General features: G+C 48.5%; 1 protein-coding gene across 4 annotated transcripts in view; it reads left to right on the top strand.

Annotated features, from left to right (window-relative positions):
- Zbtb16 (zinc finger and BTB domain containing 16) overlaps window positions 1-21,143 on the top strand; it is a 175,758-nt gene that overhangs the window by 105,972 nt on the left and 48,643 nt on the right. For all 4 annotated transcript variants that reach the window (XM_003472819.5, XM_013155542.3, XM_013155538.3 and 1 more), the window contains exon 4: window positions 8,959-9,045. In XM_003472819.5, coding sequence (XP_003472867.1) covers window positions 8,959-9,045 — 87 coding nt within the window. The remainder of the gene's footprint in view (window positions 1-8,958; window positions 9,046-21,143) is intronic.

Below are 21,143 nucleotides of genomic sequence, written 5' to 3' on the forward strand. Positions count from 1 at the left end.
TTTATAGATGGAAAGAGATAAGACTCATCCAAGATCACACTGTTCAGGTAGTGGCAGTTCGGTCCTTGAGTCCATTGCTCTCTGCGGTGCTTCGAAATATCTTAGGTGCTCTAGGCTAGCAGATATTCTCTGCTAGAATGGCCCGTCCTCCCCTCCACTTCCCTCCAGCAGTAAAATATACCTAGATGTACTGACTCACCTACCCAGACCATTCAGTCCTTACCCCTGGGCCTTCCCCTAGGTCCTCGGAGCTCTGAGGCTGCAGACATTATGGGCTGCCATTCCAGGAGGCTCTGGCCAGGGGCTGACCTCCTGGAGCTTATTATTGTGATGAAATAGAATTAATCCTTTATCACCACAGTCTCTATGATGTTAGCACCTTCTGTGTGCCAGGTAGATTCTATAGGTCCTTATTTAAGCTAGCACGTGAGGTTAGAAACCATATTTTAAGGAAGGATAGGGAGCTAGCTGCCAATACCATATCACCAGTGAAAGGGAGATCCCCAAAGCCAGGTCTGGCCAATAGCTACTATAGAACTTCAGGCTGAGGAGTCTGACTGTTAACCTTGGGAAGATCTCCCAGTGAGCATGGCATGTCTGGAAGGTAGTCTGATCACCCACGGCAGAGGCAGGCATCCCTGTAGGAAGGGAAGCTGTTGAGCTTCTGATTTTCGTGCTGCTTTCATTGCTCGGTCAGTAGAAGCTGATGGGAAAAAAGAAGTTAGAGGCTATGGTCAGATGAGTCTCAGTCTGTACTCTTAGGCTTCAGAAAGATGGGTATATTTTTAAAAAATGCAAACTGTCATGTTTTCATTTTTTCAAAATAACTCGCCTTAAATCAGTTCGTACTCCTTGGTTACCTCTGGGTGGCCAGTAGCATATTGATGCTGCTAAAATTGGCCATATGAGTGAGGATGGGAGCGGACCAGAGAGGTCCCTTTTCCTTGCCTCCCAGGGGAGAGCCTGCCTCTCCCATCTTGCCTTGTAACTTGGTTTGTTATTGAGGCTTCATAGTGGGATACAGTGATTAGTAGTGTCTGACTTCTCCTCCCTTCCACACTCTGGAGAAAGTCTGCTGAATGGACATGTGTCAGAGTGGACATCTTTCCTCCTTTATTTTTCTCTTTGTGCCTGGCTGGGATGGTGAGACTGTTTGAAATGTTGGGTCCATTGCGTGCTGGTGTTTATGTCTCATATATTGATTCTAGGATAACATAATGGCAGTGATACTGATGTTTAATGACATTTAGTGAATAGTTACTATAGGCCAGGCACAGTGTTAGTGACTTTATATATATATTATTTCAAGTATTCACCACCCAGTCAACCTTGTGATGCAGGCACTCTGAGCCGCATTTTAGAGGTGCAGAAATCAGCCCAGAAATGAAAGCTCGCTTGTGCAAGTTGATAGTAGAAATTGAAGAACTGGAACTTGAACTCTGGTTTTGTTTAATTTCAGTGAGTAAGTCCTGAACTACTGTACTGTGCAGATCTGCACTGCGTGTGCTGGCCGTGGCTGTTTCTGAGCCTGTTGGATTACTTACTGGTGCTAAGAGCTGTAACCAAGGAGCGTTCCAAGCCTCTTTGGCTGAACGTTGAGCTGGGAGGTTAAGGAACAAGTTATGCCTGAGTTCTGCTGTGAGTCCCTGAGAGGGTCTGAAGGGTGCCAGTGCAGACCAAGAGCTCTGGGCACCATGGTGCTCTCACAGTGCACTGTGACATTTATAGGGTAGGAGAAAAAATATTCTGTCAGTCTCAGAGATGCTTCAGAATTTCCTCTCGACCCATCTGAAGGTGTTTTCTTCTACAGAGCAGATAGGGAGGAGGGTTCAGCCATTTACCTGGCCAGCAGCCGGAAGTTGACTTCTAGGAATTAGGAAACCAGCTGGCCTCACCCCAAGTGAGCCCCCGTGTGTGTGTGTGTGTGTGTGTGTTTCTCCTCTCCACCTTTGCCCTGGGACCCTCTGCACCCTGGCTTCACTCCCTTCCCTCTCTGCAGGGAGCTATTTTCCTGCTCTAAGTGCAGCTCCCGGCTCCCCTTGGTCCCTATTTGGGGCAGCAGCCAGGGCCACTCCACGGAGCTGGGAGTTTCCACTCAGTGGCATCTGCCCGCCTGCTGCCCCTTTTCCTCCGTCCTGATCTGGGTCCCTCACAGAAGCTGGTCTGCACCAGCTCTTCATTTTGTTGATAAGGGAACGAGAGCTGAGCATGCGTCTGCCTCCCCCTCCCGGAGCACGCAGCTCCTTGAGGAAAGGAACACGCAGTGCTAGCTTTGGAATTGGCAGCCAGCGTGCTGTTCTCCGTCTGATAAGAGGTACTGTAAATAAAACTGTACACCGTGGCCTGTTGTAAAATGCCCTGCGTCTGTACTCATTGTTCTGACAGCTTAGGCTTTTTTTGGGTCTGCTGTTTTGGTACACTCTGTACTTCCTTATGTAAGCAGGCGTGCATATCTCATCAGAACATTCAAGATGTTTATTTTAAAATCTCAAGGAATTAAAAAAAAAAGAAGAGGGACGCACCACTCAACACTAGATGCTGGCAAATACTATGTGTTTATTTTTTCAGTGGTTCCTTTTTAAAAAATTATTATTAGCCTGCGTTGGGAGGGGGGCTTGGAGGAGGGAGGGATTTTGCATTATTTTCTCCCCTCATTGGCTTCTGCTTTCTTCCCTTTGAGAGGCACCATTCCACATCTGACTGCATTCTGTGTCTTCCGTTCCCTTGCTAGATGCAGGGATCCCCCAGCCTCATTTCTGGTCAGGGAGGCCAGTGGGGGGAGAGGCTCCCTTCTTTGCCAAGAGGGAGAGGCCTGAGGAGCGCCCCAGGCTGTGGGAGCTTCTACTGGGATCAGCTCGGTGTCCCTGGAATCCTGGCGTTTAGATAGAGCTTTGTATTTTTACAAGAACGCCTCACAGACCGATTCCTCCTTTGGCCTCTGTTGGTTGGGGTGGTCCTTAGCCCCCTATTCAGAGGCCTGCAACCAACTCCAGCCTCAGTTGGACTGCGGGATCTCTGGCTTTTCACCCACCTTTCACCTGTTCTGCACGCTCCTTTGTCCTCTCGTACCTCCCGAGCCTTTTGGAGGCACTAAGAAGTCAAGGAACAGGGAGAAAAGCAGAGGTCTGGATAAACCCAAAATGATCGTCCCCTCTCCAGCGTTGTGCTCTGGGTAACTAGGAGGTTGGCAGGGCCGAGGGTGTCTGTCTGTCTGTCCATCTGTCTTTTTCTTTTAACAGCTGGACTCAGTGACCCGTGGTTGGACTTAGTGACACGGATAGGGTCACTCCCCAGCACAGCACCACCAGCAGGTGGAGGGTCCACCCTGGTCTCCTGAGGTCCGGCTGGGGACAGAAAGCTCGGTGCATGACCTGGAGGGCAGGGAGAGCCTGGGCAGTGGGGTGGGGTCTTATTCCAGAGGAAGCACTTTCTAACCTTTCTTTTCTTCCCCGTTGAGCTCCCTGAGTTCTAGCCAGAGACTATGTCCTTGAGTTTTCAAAAAGGGGCAGTAGAGAAATAGAATAAGAACTCTGCCACCCCCTAGGGGACAGCCTGACATACGGAATGTCCACTGCCCCTTCTCAGGCACCTACCTAAGGGATTCTTGAGCAAGCATTTAGGGAGCACAGACTGCCCCGCGGGGCGAGCCCAGGGCAGGTGCAAGCCTACTTTCACAGAGCTTACAGTTGGAGCTGCGGAAGCAGCCTGGACCAGGACTGTTGAAATGGGGCTCCTGGGGCTTGTCGAGGGGAAGATTTAAGAGCGTAGCTGGGGAATAGCTGTTGGTGCTGTCCTATTGGTTCCATGTCAGACTCCTCTGCTCCCCTTAACAAAATAATTGCTCACTTCTAAATTAGAGGGACCAGGCTATGTGTGTGTGCATGGGGTGAAATATGTCTTTACCACTGTGAGACTCACTTTATACAAAACAAATGGCCTCCGAATAAGTGCATTGAATTTCAGTAAAATCAATCATACTTTAATTGCACCAAGGGAGGGAGTTCTTCTGTAAAGGAATGATGGGTAGCAATAGTGGTAACTGCCGTTGACTGGTTCTGTGTGTTCTCTCTGCATATGAGGCCAAGCACTGTGCCAACCTTGTCAGGGCCCACCGAGGGACCTACTTTAGCTGTTTCATTTACAAAGGCACTGACATACTCACTGAAATCAGTGACTGGCGGTGGGTCACAGCCAGTGACTCGCTCTACTGGGATTTGAACTTTTCTCTGTCTGACCCAAATCCCGAGCGAGCCACCATGCTCCACTGCCTCCTGAGGTATAAATAGCATCCCTGACCTCTACATCTGCAGAGTGCTTTATGATTAACAAGGAGCTTTATACTCATGGGTGCTTATTTACCTCCTACCTGCCCCACAGCAGCCTTGGGAGCCAGATAGCGATGGTCCATCCCCGGTTTGCAAGCTGGGATGACTTGTGCGATGTCCACAGCAGTGAGCAATGTTTGGGGCCCAGTTCTCCCAGCGGTGGATACTGCGTTCCTCTCCCTTGTTCACTGGACTCTGCGATTGACAGTAAGGCTCACACAGGGCTATCTCACTTTATGTTCCTGCCGTTTTCCCGTTGCTGTTTCATTTCCTTTGCACAGCCTGCCTCTTCCTGGGCCCTGTTTCGCCGCCTTCCTCTCACTGACTCTGTTCCGTCTGACTGGCCTCTTCACTCTTGGCCTGCCTGGAGTGGCCAGTCCCAGATCCTGGCCTTGCTGCTGTCCCAGAACCTCCGCCCCAGCCCCAGCTCTCTGTCCAGTTGCCGGCAGCCTCTGATGCTCTGTCTTTCACTTATCACCACCTGGCCCGTTTTATATTAACCCACTTTTTAAACAACCTTCCTTCTCCTTTTTAATGGAAGCCCCATGAGGGCAGAAATTTTCCCTTTCATTTGTGTACTGTGATCTTCCTTCTGGCAGACACTCAGAAGGCATCAAAAACACAGCTGCCATGTGCAGGAAAGACACAGCGATTATGGCCATCTCTGGGCTGTGTCACTGGGGTTCTCCCCATTCCAGGATGAGCCCCCGAAATTCTGAGGGGGTAAATGCTTCTGCTGGGTCCACATGCACCTGCCGCGCTCAGCTGGCATGACCTCCCCCCTACCCCACCCCTCCATTGATGCTTTATAAATGTATCAGGGGCTGAATGATGTCACTGTAATGCATTTTGGGAATAGCCATGTGGGTTATACACACTTGAGTTGCTTTGAATGCAAACCTGACATCATACTGAAGGCAGCAGCAAACAACGTATGCACAGTAAACAGGGAGAGACTGTCTTATTGATTAACAGATGAGGCCTCTATTATCGATCAAAGCTTGGTGAGGAAATTTATCACTTTTAATTTCAGGGCTGCCAAATATTTCTGCCTCTGAGCCAGCCATTAGAGAAACAATTTAAAGGCACAAGCCTCCTCAGGAGGGCGGATTGCATCTGGCGCACTCTGCCTGGCCCTTGCGTCCCTGGACCCGCCTGGCTGTGCTCTTTTGCTCACTCTTGAGAGTCAGTCAGGGTCTCTCTGGGCGATGGTGGGAGGAGGAGTGGGCTTCATGAATCGGGGCCAGTGATGGGGGCCAATGTCTGTGGCATCAGTGTGTAATGAGGGGCTTGACCTTAGAGTCCCTGAGGACAGGGACTTTCACACACTGAGCTCATCTCATGACTTCATTCAGTGGGGTGGAGTGGGACGGAGTGGAGAGGCAACCAGATGTGGTCAGGCTTGGACCAAGCCAGCAGCCTTTACTACCTTCTGTGTGCTCATCCGTTCTTATCTTCATCTGAACTCGCCTGATGGTACACATCCGCCCTTCATTTGGAACCTGCTCTTCTTCCTTTCTCTGTGCTTCTCGGTCATTAAAGCGAGATGCTACCACAGCCCACATGATGACAGTTTCTAAGAACCTCCCACACCACATCCCTTTGAAGCCTGCAGCGCTGTGGGGCTTCTCACTCAATCGCAGATCTCCAGCCTGCTGGCCTGGCCCGCAAGGCAGCCTCCTCGCCCAGCTTTCTGGAGGAGCTGTGAGAATGGAGAGGCACCAAAGAAAGAAATGCAATTAAAATCAGATCCCTTACAGATCCACAGAAAATCATTGCTGGCTAATGATTTGGGACCAGGGGGCGTTGCTCAGTGTCAGGGAGCTGTGACTTCATCCAGTCCCAGGTTCGCTGTCCTGGCCTGCTCTGTTTCTGGAGCTGCTTCTCATTTCTGGTACAGAAGGGTGACAGAAGTCAGCTACCGCTCTGTGAACGCTGGCTTCCCATCTCTAATGGGAATTTTCTTGGCTTTCGTTCAAAGCTCGGTAAACCGTGTACCAGGTGCTTGGCCTGAGGATATCCTACAGCTTTGAGGGACACCCAGAGGTCATCACGGAATTCTTCCTACCTCCAAGTGAAATGCAACCCCAGCCACCTAAGACGAGTGACAATATTTATTTTTAACTCTCTTTAGGAAAAGCAGTTCCATATCTCCCCTGGCGTACTTTATCAGTCTTTGATTCAGTCTGTGAACGTTTATTTATTGAGGACCGGTAGTGTGTATCCTGTTCATCATTTGTAATATGGATCTTGAGATAGATGAGATTGATGGCCCCATCAAAGGCCCCAGGGTCTTTGTCCTCTTTGACAACAAGACCTATTTTTTGGTGTTTTAAGTCTTTGTATTTGGAATTATATTCCTTGATTATGCTAATATGTCAGATGTTTTTGTTTTTATTTTATTTTTTTGAGACAGGGTCTTATGTAGTCTAGGCTCATTATGAGCTCATTATGTATCCTGGGCTGGCCTCAGTCTTGTGGTGATCCTCCTGTCTCAGCCTCCTGAGTGTTGGGATTACAGGTGTGAGCCACCACACCCATTTTTTTTTTTTTTTTTTGAGACAGGGTCTCACTATATAATTAAGGTTGCCCTTGAACTCGCTATGTAACCCACACTATCTTGGATATCACAGTAATCCTCCTGCCTCAGCCTCTCTAGCACTGGGAACTTTTTTAAAAAGTAGTTGGAACCGTTTCTCCAAGCACTGTTTTGCATAAAACTCTGGTGTGTACAATACAAAAACTAGATTTTCTTTTTATTTTATTTTTTTGCATTGAAGGAAGAGAAGTCAGACCCCATCTTCCTACACATAAAGCAGCTTTGCAGATGGAGCCTAAAGAGGCTAAAGGTACAGGAGCTGAAAGCAAGGGCTCTGGATCAGGCTATCTGGGTTCGAATCCACCTCTGCTATGAACTCCTGTGGTGCACTGGGCAGGTGGTTGTGCTCTCTGATCTGGGCCCTTTACTCATTGCTAAGTGGAGGTAAAGACTCTGTATTTCAAATAGCTGTCATTACAGTTACTTGAAATGCTGTGTATTAAGCATTTAACATCATGCCTGCTATATAGTAAAGCCTCAGGAAACCTGAGGAGGTTTGAAACAGCATTAGCAGCTATAACTGTTCATAAAAAGTGGTTCCAACTCTTCCGAGGCGCCAGTGCATAACTGAAACACAGGCGGATGTAAGGAAGTACTCTAGCATGTTGAAAGGAACCAAACAGAGGTGAGAGATAGGAACGAGCAGAGCAGGGAGGGCCCGGAGTGCTTGGTGTATGCATCCTCTGGTCTTGATGATGGGATGCACAGAGGAATGAGATGGGCATCAAGCACAGATACTCAGGGAGCACTGAGCAGCACCCAGAGAGGGTGATAAAACCTGCCGAGGGGTGCCCGCTCCCTGGGGCAGGTTGTAGAAGGCCGGGAAGCCATGTAAAGGAAGTCACAATTAGTACAGATTGTGAGCCATTGAATCTTTGTGAGGACAGATGTGGACAAACTCTAGGGGCCTTCAAGGAACCTACATCTGTTTGGTAGGTCCAGAGGGTGGTCTAAGACACCATCCTTGAAGCATTCAGGACTTAGTCACTGGTAAAGAGCACTGTTTCATCTTACTGTGGTGATGATGTCATGTTGAGCTGTATAAAACTGTTTCTAAGTTGCGTCAGAATTAAGTCACATCAGTTTGACTGCATTTATTCTGCACATGCAGAGTTACAGGTTCCTGCTATGTGTCTGCAGATTCTGCTGCACGCAGAGTGACGTGGTCTCTCAGTCAGAGAGCTTACAGCGTGATGGGTGACAGACAGGTCCACAGGTGGTTAGGATGGAGCTGAGTAAGGACCATGAGCTAGAACTCTGCACAGAACACTATGAGACAGAAAGAAGGGCTCCCTACCCCGAAGTAAAGAAGCAGGTGTTGAAGGTGAACCCTAAACAATGAATAGGAGCTCAGCTCTACGGGGGTCAGGAGGGGCAGAGATGGAGCTCAGAGGCAGAAGATATGTGGAAGAGTGCAGGCCAGGGCAGTGTTGTCCAGTGTTGCTGAGAACCGAGGACCGGGATGGCGGCTGAGAGATGGAGCAGGGAAGATGCCACAGCACGAAGGGCTTTGTGAGTCCCAGGAAGAGTTTGGGCTCCACCCTCCAGCTGGGGAAAGGTTCAAAGGTGTTAAATAGTTAGGTGCAGGTGATCGAGGATAGATGGTGAGTTAATTTTGGATATGCTGAGTCAGAGGCCCCTGCGGACAACCAAGCGCAGGTACAATGTACTGGTTGGTGCGTTTCTTCTTGCTGGTATCGTTTGTTCCTGTCCGTCCTCCACGTGGTGCTGACCCTTCAGAATGACCCTTCTTCTTGGGAGGTGTCTCCTCTGGGCTCCATCTTCCTTTGTCTTAGTTGTGCTGATTTTGCTGCCTTTTCCCTGGTTAGAGCTCTTGGTGAGGGCTTTTGGAGCTCATTTGCGTGGGTGGCCACTTACTGGGGGTTAGCCTGGGCTGGTTGCGCAGATTATCCCTGCCTCAGGAGCTTCACAGGTGTCTGGCTCATCCCCTAGCATCCACCGGTGCGGTTCTCACCTAGGCTCCCCTCCGTGTAGACTGTGGATGTGGTGGTAACTGCCTCTGCTTCCTTTCAGCGGGTGCCAAAGCCTTCGTCTGTGATCAGTGTGGCGCACAGTTCTCGAAGGAGGATGCCCTGGAGACACACAGGCAGACCCACACTGGTGAGTTGCCTTTGGTTCCCTCTTCCCAGATTTTCCATTGTGACCGTGCATGGATATAAAGTACCTGGGTGACAGCCTCTGCTTGGCAAGCGTGATTTCCAGTCATTTATTTGGTTGCTGTGGGTGGGGATGGGCTTGTGTCACATTTGGTGACTCTTGCCTAGGGGACAGGAATTTGCAAGTGACACTGTCCCATAAGAGCAGTCATCTTGGAGCAGGCCAGGATCTCTACTGCAGCAGGCCACCAAGATCTTGTCTTCATGGAGGCATCTTGTACCCTCTTGCTGAGGCCTGAGGAAGTCCAGTGAATGGTCAGGAAGCCTCTAACACTCCTTGAATGAAATACTGAAGCTGCCACAGTCGTCTGGGCCTCCCTTTTTGAGGGTCAAGCCATCCTTTAAAAGACATAATCTGAATACAAGTACGTATTTGAACAGCAGCTGTCAACTGGCAGTGGTGTAGCTTTACTCGATTCCAAAGCACTGATTTCCCCACATCCATGTCATCTTACCGTTGTAATTATTGTCCTCATCATGGGAGCTCACACCTGCTGAGCGTTTGCCGCAGTGTCAGGCACTGTTCTCCCAGCTTTGCACGATCCCGTTTGGCCACTCTGTCAGTAACCCTGTGAGGCAGGAAGCTACTCCTGTGCCATAAATGAGGAAACTGAGGCACAAAAGGAAAGGGCCATGGTAGGGACAGACATGGTGGAACCTGTTCTGCAGAGCTCAGGCTGCCTGCATTTAACCCTGTCTCTGCTACTTCCCATTTATGACACGTTCAGAAGTTATCTGAGCTTTCTTTATTTGGATTTCCCGTACTCCTCAAAACATAGAATATTAGTATGTGTGTTATAAGGTTGTTGTTTGCATTAACCAAAGTATTGTATTTGAGGTGCTTTGGGGAGTGTTTGGCTCATAGTAAACATGCAGTAAATAGAAGTAACCATATGTAATCAATATTTATTGAGTTTCCACAATGTGCCCGGTGCTGCTTGGCCATGTAAGATACAATAACAAAAGGGGCAGACAACTTTCCTGGCCCTCATGGAGCTGAGATTCTAACTGGGACCACCATTAAGAAAGCTAACATTGAAACAGAGGGAAGGGTAGAAAGCGATAGAGAGAAAAGTGATATTCTGGATAAGATGGTCAGAGAAGGGCTCTTTGAGAAGGTGACAGCTGGGCAGGAAGGTGAGCGACTCGGGATTGCTGAGGGCAGGGAACAAGCTCACGAGGTCAGCTTGAGCCCGAAGTGCTCAAGGAACGGGATGAAGAACAGCGTGGCAGCAGGCAAGAAGTGAGGTGGCAGACGAGGACAGAGTCAGAAAGTACAAAGAAGTCTTACAACTCAGAAATCAGATACAAATGACCAAATGAGAGGAGGGGCAAAGACTGTGGCCAGACAGGCTTCGAAGATAGACAGCTCGCCAGTGAGCACAAGATGCTCCTCAGCATTAGCCATCAGGGAGTGGAAATCAAAACCATAGCGAGAACCACTTCACACACTAGGATGTGGCTACGTAAGTGACACAGAGAGCAGGAAGGGCTGTGAAGTGTGTGGGAAAGGCAGAAACCTCGCTCACTGCTGGTGGGAATGTACAATGGCACGGCGCGTAGACCCGCAGTTCCTTAGAAGATCAGACACAGAGCTGCCAGATGACCCAGCAACTCCAGGCCTACCTGTCTACCAGAAGAAATGGAGCCATGCGCCCACACAAGACGACACTTAGAATCTACACGTTCACAGACACTTATTCAGAATAGTGGAAGCACAAACAATCCAGCATCCATCAGCTTAGGGATGGGCAAACAGAGTGGGGAAATCCATGCCATGGAATACAGTTTGGCACTCTTCCATGCTACAGCGTGGATGGATCTTGAAAACATGCCCTGCGGAAGAAGCCAGACAGGAAGGCCATGTGTTTTGTGGTTCCCATTTATATGAAATGTCCAAAATAGGCAACTTTATGCAGACCCAAAGCAAATTAGTAGATGCAGGAGGCTGAGGGTAATGGAAGTAAATCGTGACTGCTGATGGGGTATGTGTGTGAAAACGTTTTGAAACTGTGTGGGGTGATGGTTACACATCTCTAGAGTACATTAAAATTAATGGAAGTGTACACTTAAAAGCATGAGTTGTGTATTTTAAGGTATGTGTATTATGTCTTGGTAAAGTTTTGTGTGTACGTGTATGTGGAGATATAGCTATAGTTATAGATATATATAAATGAGCTTCTCTGTGTGCCAGCAAGAGCCACTAGCGTGACACACACCACTATATATCCATAAACATATATACACTAGTATTTAGTGCATGTGTATATGTGTGTGTATGTACACAGCATTACTGACACATAATATACTTACATATTTGCTTCAATATCAAGACATATATACACATAAACATTAACAGAAAAAGGGTGTTGGAGAGTTCCTATTTATTTGTTTATTTTTTCCATATTATGATGATCCCAAAGCCTTTACACATTAGGTATGTGCTCTACGATTGAGCTACCCCACCCTCATTTGAACATTTTGCATGGGAGAGTGACATGACTTGATTTATGTGTTTAAAAGCGTACTCTGGCACCTGTACTGAGAACGGCCCATGAGGACTGTTTCAGCTGTCAGTTGCTGTGTGACAGACCACTCCCACAGCAGCCTAGAACAGTCAAGTGTTATTGTCTCTGACAGTTCTATGGGCTGACTGGGGCTGGCCCAGTGGGTTCACTTGGGTCCTCTCATGGCTGCCATCAGGCGGTGACTAGATCTTCAAAGGAGTCCCCTGGGCTGCAAGTCTGTGCTGGCTTCTCCACTGCAAATATCTGAGTCTGACCTCTCCCACATGGCGGCAGGGCTTTGTTTCCCGACACTTCAGGGACCCAGGAGTCAGGATGCAGACACTGTCAGCCTTCTAAATGCCGGGAAAATAGCTTTGGAAACACATGGCCTCACTTCTGCTGTTTTTCACTGATCCACATTATCACAAGTCGGCGCGGACTTAGGGTAGTGGAAACCCAAGCCTCTCTTTTTATTGGAGGGTACAGAGGGGAAGGGGGATTAATGGCAGCTGTCTTGGAGACAAGCTTCCCCAGTGCCTGCAGTGGAGTGAGGGTGACAGTGGCCAAGAGTATTTATAAGTTCTAGTCCCTCTGCCTTACAGAGAGTGGAAACTGTTACTCTCAAAACGGGTGCCACAGGCTCTGGTTTGGGACTGTCCTCCACATGTCACCTGTGACTTGCTCAGTGATGACTGAGTAAACAGCTTCTGCAAAGGGTGAGGAACAGGAAGAAAAGAATCCAGGTTAGGGATGAGAGGCCGAGGTGGAAGCGTGTGGGCCATGCATGAGCTGTTCCCCCAGCAGAGCACGGCAGCCGCTTCCTAGTGGGAAATGCCTTGTGCCCAGGGCTTGGGGTGGACCAGCAGCCGCACACCCTCCGTGCAGGGTTGGCGAGGAGATGGTCGCAGGGACGTGAGTGCCTTCCTGACCCCCGGCAGAGGTCCTTTCTCACTCAGCATTGCTCCTTGCAGACTCCAGACTCCGTACAGACACCTCCAATAATCTAAGAAAGGACACAGTGTGGAATGTGTTTCCCATCTCTGTTTCAGGAGGAGGAAGGGAGTCTGCCGACAGGGAATAATGCCAAGCACCAGAGAGGGAGACAGGCCAACGCCGGTGCCAGGGTTACGGGAGAGCCACAGGAGAGCAGGGAAGAAGTCTGGGAAGGACGGGGGATGGAGACCCGGGGAGAGTAGAGAAATGCTAATGCTACCTGGAATGTTTGATACCTTGACTTATAAAACACTTGATTATACCCACTTAACAGATGAGGAATGGAGGCATAAGGCTACCTCTTAGGAAGTGGAGAGCTGGCACTTGACCCACCTGCACCTTAGGGCTCTTCCCACCGCTCCCAGCTGCCTGTGTGTTGACTGACTGCTGTTGTGGTTCAAGGATGGGACAGTTCAGACGGAACCTAGTCAGAGTCAGTTAGCCCATGTCCTGGACAGGGTTCTTTAGAATCCCTGTGACACACTTTACTAAGAATCCCCAACAGTCTTCTTGTAATAGGGTACTGTTTCTTTGAATCAGATTGGGTGTGAGAAGGGGCAGGGGATTTAGTTCAGTAGCATAAATGCATTACTTGCAAGCGCGTGGTCATGAGTTCGATCCCCAGTGCCAATTAAAAAAAAAAAAAGACAAAGATTGACTGTGAGAGTTCCCTGCCCAAGGCCACCATGTGAGGAGAAACAGAGCTATGTGCAGTATTGCATGTGATGAGTGACTTATGGGTATTCTTTAAAAAATTTTTTTTAAAATTTAAAACAATTTTGAGACAGGGTCTCACTAAGCTGTTACATTACCTAGGCTGGGCTTGAACTTGATGCTTCTCCTGCTTTGGCCTCCCAGTGTGCTGAGATTCAAGGTGTGCACCACCATGCCCCCTCTGCAGGAACTCTTGAGCCTCAAAAATGAATCTAGTAGAAAGCAGCTCCAACCGTGATATAGCCAACTGAACGCCAACTGCACACCCCGCTTTGACCCCACTTAGCCTAGATTTCTCTCCCGGTGTGCATGACCCCTTCCTGTTGCCTCCCCCACACTTGATGGACTCAAGCTGGTGCCCGGGGAGGCTGGGCTGAGGCTTTGCTGTCACATTTCAGTGTTGTGTTTGGGTACAGCGAAGACTTGGAGTAGATAAACAGAGATCATTTTACACCTTTTATATTATGACAAATACATATTGCAAAACACTGCTGCTTCCAAAATGTTTGGGTTGCAAAGCAGCAAGGAATTAACAGCTAGGCAGCTCCCGAGATGCCTGTACTTCATTTGCACATCAGAAGTTCTTTTACACTGTTCAGTAAAATCAAAGTGAGAAAACACACATCTACGCATGTGCACATTCACATGTGCACCCCGTGCACCTCCTGGGTTCTATATCGGGAGTCTCTGAAATTAGTAAGTAGTTCTTGGGTCCAGATAAACTGATAAATACCATTAATGGCTTAATTTATACTCTGGGTCTGAAATTTGACACACAGACACTATCTTGGCTCAGGAAACACAAGTGGTTTTGTGCCAGAGGTTTTAATGACCGATCAGTAATATAAATTGCTGCGTCACTGAACAAAAATAGCTTCTCCATGTCATTTGATCTGGAAACTTCTCCGGCCAGGCAGCAGTTAATAAATTTAAAAATAATTACTGTCTTTATTCAAAGTCAAACTAATTAGGAGTAGGTTTTACAAATCATAATGTTGTTCGAGCCACTGTATGTTCCCATTTGGGATTTGAACGGGCCTGGGGGGCAGCAGACAGGATTCAGTAGTGTTAATTAGAAGGCAGAGATACTTTGGCTCCCGAGCTCAGGGTGAGGCTGGGACATCCTCAGCATGTACTAGGGAGAAGACAACAGGTATCCACAAGGAGGCGGGAAGGGCGGCCCATAGGAGGAACACTGAATTTTTACAGTCCACATGTAGGGCATTCAGAGCAGCCCCCTGACCTGAACATGGGGGAGCTGGAGTCTCAGCTGGTCTGTGGGCAGACTAGAGAGGTGGGGACAGGAACAGGAGAGGCAAGTGTGCAAGTGATAGCACAGGGAAGTGGACTCACCCAGAGACAGGGGAATGCATAGGATGTTCTCTGGTGGACGTCATTTTCTAAGGAGAGGATCAGGTTTGTTTTGTAGACGGCAGGGAAGAGGCCCCCCGTGGATCCCGAAGTCAGAATACACAGTGCAGAATATCAGGACATTATGACTCAGGATTTGAGGTGTCACATTGTCTAAATTCAAATTCTGGCCCTGTCACTTACACGAGGTATGGTGTTGGGCAGATTGCCTCACTTCTCTAAGCCTATGTTTGCTCCCTGTGATAGCAGGACGGTTGTGGTGCTTACTGAATGTGGGGCATTGTAAGGATTTAATGTGATCCATGCAAAGTGCTTAGCGTAGACCTTGGGTGGAGTGAGCTCTTGGGGGAAGTGATGGTGGTTTTTATCACTGCATTGTCACAGCCATCGCCAGATTTGAGGGATGCTTGTCTCTCACTGGGTCAGCGAGAGAGGAAGAGTGAAGTCCGTGGTGACGGGGGGGACAGGAACGAGAATGTCATCCACCTGCCTTTCCTGGGAGCATGGTATCTGAGGTATCCAAGGATCTCTGCCTGTGTCCTCTGGCCAAAGGACATTTCAGTGTGCCCACCCAGCTCACAGCCACTGGGGCCCCCTGAGTACAATAGAGAGAAGCAACGCATTGTGGAGTTTTACATTTTGAACAGTCTCTTAGGGGCAGGTTTGGGAGGCCGTAAGACCCTGGGAGCTGGAAGGCCCACAGCTATTCAGAGGAGCCAGTCCCCTGCCAGTGTCTAAACAAGTGATATCTAAATCTGATCAGACAGGCCACAAAAGGGGGTCAGGAGGAAGGAGCTGTGTGAACCTTTGTGAGCCTCATGGGTGTCCTTAGCGAGGTCTCAGTGTGCCCCCAGTGGACTGAGGAATACTGAGTTTTCTAGACGGGTTCTGTGTCAGTTACCGCCGGGAACCTCTCTATGCTGGATCTCCTGACCTCACCCAAGATCTTCCTCCTCATCCTGCCTGCAGCGAGACACAGGTGGCTGTGGGCATGCCTCAGCTTAGCCTGCACCAGAGCAGCTCTGGTCTCCTCCAGCTCCAGCCTGCTCCCCCAGGCCTGCCAGATGAGCAGTTTGACTTGCTGAAGATGAGAGTGGCCTAGGTACCTTCCCCACTTGTCTGTCGGTTATTTATTTCCTAGGCTTTAAGTGCCTGTGATTTACCAAGAGGTTTATGGATTGATGAAGAAGAGCCTTGCCTTCCTGAAGGTCATCACAGAGGAAAGGAGCAGGTGGATTGAACTTGCCTTAGCTACACATAATCCACTGTCTGCTTCTCTTGGATATTTCTAAGTTATGACTATTAAATACTATTAAGTCTTCAGGTTAGTCCTAAAAGGCAGATTTTTTTTTTCTCCCTGGTCTTTTGTGGGGGAAACTGAGCTCAGAAGATTCAGGAACACCAGTCTGAGGTGGATCTGGAATGTGTGGAATCCGACCTCCTGTACTCCAGAATCCCTGTTTTAACATTGTCTTCCCTCTCTGTGGGGTCAGGGCTTCAAATCTTAGGTATGGAGCAGGGTATTAAACCCTATATTTGAAAAAGGGAGTCAACTAAGAACAAATAATCCAAACTTGAATTAGGAGATACAAGTTTGTTCTTACAGCCCAAGGTTCTCTCCACTCTGATACAAAATGGGGACTTTCTCTTAGAAGCTAGAAAAAGTTGAATTCCCCATTTCTGTGTCACAGGGAAGGCCACTCAGCCAGATGCAAATGTGGAGGTGCCCATTGCCATGGACTTGGCGGTGAGGGCTGTATCTTGGGCTCTGCTTGTCCCTTCCGGCAGTGGAGGAAGAACTCTGCTCCAAGCATCCTCCTTCTCAGGATATGGGGGGCTAGAGGGAGGTTTGCACATGCTCTGACTGCCGCTTTGGAGGTGTGAAGCTGTAGCCCCGAGCTCAGAGGTGGCTGGCTGTGCCTCCTGGTCCCTGTCTCACTCCTGATTTGTTAATGAGTGAAAAAGTACCATGGACATTTCTGGCTTGGAACTTCAGGGTAGAAAATGGAGCCCTTGTTTGGAGGTTTCTGTGTGGTGGCTGACCATGGAAGGAATAGCTGGACCAGGCGGGGCGGAGGATTTAAAGAGTGAGCAGCAACATTCCTGCCTTCAGAGTGGCTGCCAGCTGGCCTCACCCCTCTGCTGCCTGGGCCTGGCAGGAGGGGCAGCGCTGGACACCTAGGAGCTGGTCAGGGTGGCTGGCCCTGGTCCCACAGCAATAGGAAAACTAGCAACTGTCCTGGCTCCTCCTCTAAGCACAGACTCCCAGGGTCGGACCCTAGAGGAGACGGGGAGGGCAGGGGCCAGATGAGGAGAAATAACTTAATCTGCCTAAATTTTAATGGGAGCAAAAAGGAAAAAAAGAGCCTGAGGCCCCTGCCCAAGCTGGAGGGCACGGGGAGGACAGGGCAGTGGGACACGTGGACGCCATGCAGGTTGGCATGACCTCCTCATTGAAAGCATAATAGCTTTTGACTTTTATAAATATCAGAGGTGATTTGTATAGCGTTTCACGTGGTGTGCCAAGGAATCCAGCACGAGAGCCCGGAGCTGAGGAATGACCGCAGAGCGTCATAGGCGCTTCGGGAGGGGTCATGTGCTGCTGTTTGTACAGTCAGTGCCCCAGCATAGCTTTACTCTTGACCTAATTTCATGCTGTTACTATAAAGGCATGTTTGATGCCTAATATAGAGTTTTATTTTCCAAGCACAGGGCTCTCAGCTCTGTTGGAGCTGCTCACTGCAGAGTGGGGAGGGACAACCCAGCTGTCGCTTGCTGGCCCAGACAAGCTGGTTTCTCCCTCCACGCTCACTCTCAGGGCCCCTCTGCTCACTTTTGGAATGGACGCTCTCCCCGTACTAGGTTTTTAACTAACACGTTTTATTTTAAGTTTGCAACGAACTCTGAAGATCAGAGACTTCCTGTGTCACCCCTGACCTCACACACACACAGCCTCCCTCACCATCAGCGTCCCACACCACTGGGGTCCATCTGTTAGAATCGGGGGACCCACCCAGATGCATCAGGAACACTAAAGCCCGTGGTTGGCATTCAGTTTGCTTTCACTGTTGTGTACTCTCTGGATTTGGGTGAATGTATAATGATGCATATCTCCCGTTATAGTATTATACAGAGCGTTCTTCTGCCCTGAAAATCATTTTGTCTACCTTTTCAGCATCCCAATACTTTTCCTGGGAAGCACTGATGGTTTTCACAGTGTCTCCCGGGGATCAGTGCTGTGTGGTTATCCTGGGTTGGAAGGGAATTGACCCAAGGCAGGTGTGGGTTAGAAGAGGCGGGAAGTCCTTCACGGCTCACTTCGTACACACCTGCCTCGTGCTTGTCATTTCTGCTGGGTCCTGGGATAGAGACGCAGCCAGGGCGGGACATGCACAGCCCCTGTCCTCCACCCACCTGCCACCATAGCAGAACCGGTGTCACACATTATTGTTAGAGACGTGGGAAGGCAGCATGGTATTTAGAAGCGACAATAAATTAGGAGAAAAGAGAAGTAGGTTCTTATCCTGGCTCTGCCACAGACTTGCTTTATGACACGGGACAAATTGCTTTGTTTCTCTGACTCTCTCAAATGTAGGGTGTGGGAATTGGGCAGGAAAAATTGCTGTTTGGGGGTTTGTATGGTTCCAGGCTCAGCTAAGATTCCAATCCTATATTGATGGCTTACATTTTTGTCAACCTCAGTTTTCACGTTTGTAAACTAAGATTAATAATAGATGACTGTTATAAGGATTCAATAAAATAATACAGATAAAGTACTTAGCCTATTGACTGAATACAGAACGGCATGGCCTTCTGGGTTAGCTGCTCACTACCCTTATTTTTAGAGGTCTGTAGTTTCTGTCTTGATATGTAGGCAGGTGTTTTCTTTAGTTGGAAGCTTACTACATAACTGTGTTTTTGATACATACAGTATTTGAAGAGCGGATTAAAGATGATGATATTTTGCCCGTTTTTGAGACAGGGTCTTGCTATGTAGTGCAGGCTGTACTTAAACTCATTGCGTACCCCAGGCCAGCCTCGAGCTCATGGTGATCCTCTTGCCTCGGTCTCCCAAGTGCTGAGATTACAGTCACGCACCACACCCCTGTCTGATCTTTTGCCTTTCAAAAGCTCTTGAAATTTGAAGGGAATGATGGAATTTGATCTTTCACGACTATGTAGTCCCTAACAGTCGCTTACCATCACCAAGAGGGAGGCTTCCCCATCTGTGCCCCTGATGAGGGGCCGCATACTCAGAGCTATGAGAATAATCTGACTCAGCCAGTGGCTGGGCAGGGATTCAGATGACACCCCAGAGGAGAATCTGATGGGACTTTGGAGGTTCCCAGTGTGTTTCCTGTTCAGTTGTCTCTTTTTTCCACCATTGTCCCCACAGTGTGACCCCGGTCACCACTCTCTCCTTGGGGGCCCCTCTCAGCCACCATCCCCATGCTTCTCCTTTATCCGTTCACGTGTTGCTTTCTGCCCCGTTCTTTCCTCTCCGGTGTCTCCCCCTTCTCCCTCGTGTCACCCCCACTGCCCTGTGACAGAAAGGAGTTAATAAAAACCCATGTGTAACTGAAACTTGAAAAGCCATAAATCGCCTTGTTTTTTCTAGGATGTTGGTAGCATTTTGATTTAATAGTTGGACAAACACAAGGGCCTATTTTATTCAGAGTTTACAGGCCTCAAGGCTGTTATTCCTCCAAATTTAATAGCATTGAAATTGCAGGGTTTGCTATAATTTGCCTATCGCTTTCTGCTCCACCATTGATGTTTATTGTCAGCAGGATGGAATCTCAGTCCGACTCACTTAGATAACATGTCTGTTAAACATTTAGATAATTGTACCATCATTAACTTGTCACGTTATTTTAGAGATTCAAAACAGAGGCAGGGTAAGTAGAGGCACCCAAGAGGGTGGGGTGGGGAGGAGGGCGAGGGAGCTAACGGGATGAGGGCGGTGGTCTCACTCTCTGCCTGTGTGGTTGGGGGTGTCCAGGTGAAGGAGGAGCGCACTCAGAGATAGGCCTGGGGTGCTCCCTGCTGAACCTCTGAACCTCAGACCACCGATGCCATTGCCGTAGTCAAGCCCGCCGTTGAGTGACCTTGAGCCACCATGGCAAGTGCTTAGAATCCCTTGGAGCTTTATTCCCAACTTTGTCCTTCATGTACCGAACACTGATTTTTAAACTTCCCTCAGGATGCTGATTGCAACATTATTTGTAATTACAGAGTGTTGAGAACGACCTCAATGTCCAAAGGAGAGGAATCTGTTAATTATGGTACCTGATGTGGAAAGATGTCTGGGATGTTTTGCATGATAAAAGCTGGTTAGAGAAAACAAATTATCTGGTGTGATCCCTTTTAATATAAAATAGAAACCATCCCATAAGATTCTGTAAGAGTTTATACCTATTAATAGTGATTATCTTTACAAATGGGATTACAGGGAAGAAGATGTTTTGCTTTCTCCTGTATTTTTGAATGACAGTATTTGTGAGCATATGCCACTTGCATAATTTTAAAATTAAAGTCTCTTTATAACTGAAGCATCTATAGGAGCAAGTAGAGGGTTTCGAGAGATCAGGGACATTTATATCTCAGCCACAATGGCAGGTGCCTCAGCTTCCCATTCTTTGGACAGACAAATGCCATTTGAAGAGCTGACCACACTGGAATGGGCTTATGCCACCCTCAGAGCCTGGGATTTCTGTCCTGTTTACTAAGGGTGTCACAGAGGAAGTGAACAGTAAGAGAGATTTTCATTAGACCCGGGTGGTGACAGAGGTTAGGACTGGTGCAGAGAAGTTCAGCTGGAAATGGGGTGACCTCGTTTGGGGGATTCTGTGAGCAATGAAGTATCCTCATAGTAGGGCTCTGAGAGGAGACCGCGCTACAAGAGCCACCCAGAAGTAATGGGACTGTACCCTCTGGCCCCAGGGAGTCCTGGGCTATAGTTCTGTCTCTCTGGCTTTGGAGAGTGAGTCATGTCTCTCACCCCAGAACCTCCACTGAGACTTGGCTGCGCCCAGCTTGTACACGTTCCTACGACACTGAAGAACAGGAAAACCTGCACAGTTCAAAACACACGTTAATTCTTCTCAAGCTGTAAATAATGCAGGTATTTGGGAAGGGGAGGCCAAACAATGTAAATATTTTATAGACCATAGGTTAATAATGTATATATTTAGAAAAGCAGCTTAAATATTTCATATACTGCAATGCAGAGTCCTGCTTAAAGGAAGAACTGAGTTCTTAGGCCTTTGAGTCAAACGTAGGGGAGCTGAGCAGCCCTGAGTTAGAGGGCTGAGGGTCAGGGGAAGTGAATGTGCCAGACGGGAGTGTGACATGGACAGGCAGCTGTCACTGACTTGCAACCCAATGGAGTTGAAAGTTTCAGATTTTTAAAAATTATCCCTTTAAATATCATATATTTTTAATATGGAAGAGAGCA

The sequence above is a fragment of the Cavia porcellus genome, unplaced genomic scaffold, assembly GCF_034190915.1.
Source record: "Cavia porcellus strain 051 isolate PalLab524CR breed Dunkin Hartley unplaced genomic scaffold, mCavPor4.1 scaffold_9, whole genome shotgun sequence".
Lineage (NCBI taxonomy): Eukaryota > Metazoa > Chordata > Mammalia > Rodentia > Caviidae > Cavia > Cavia porcellus.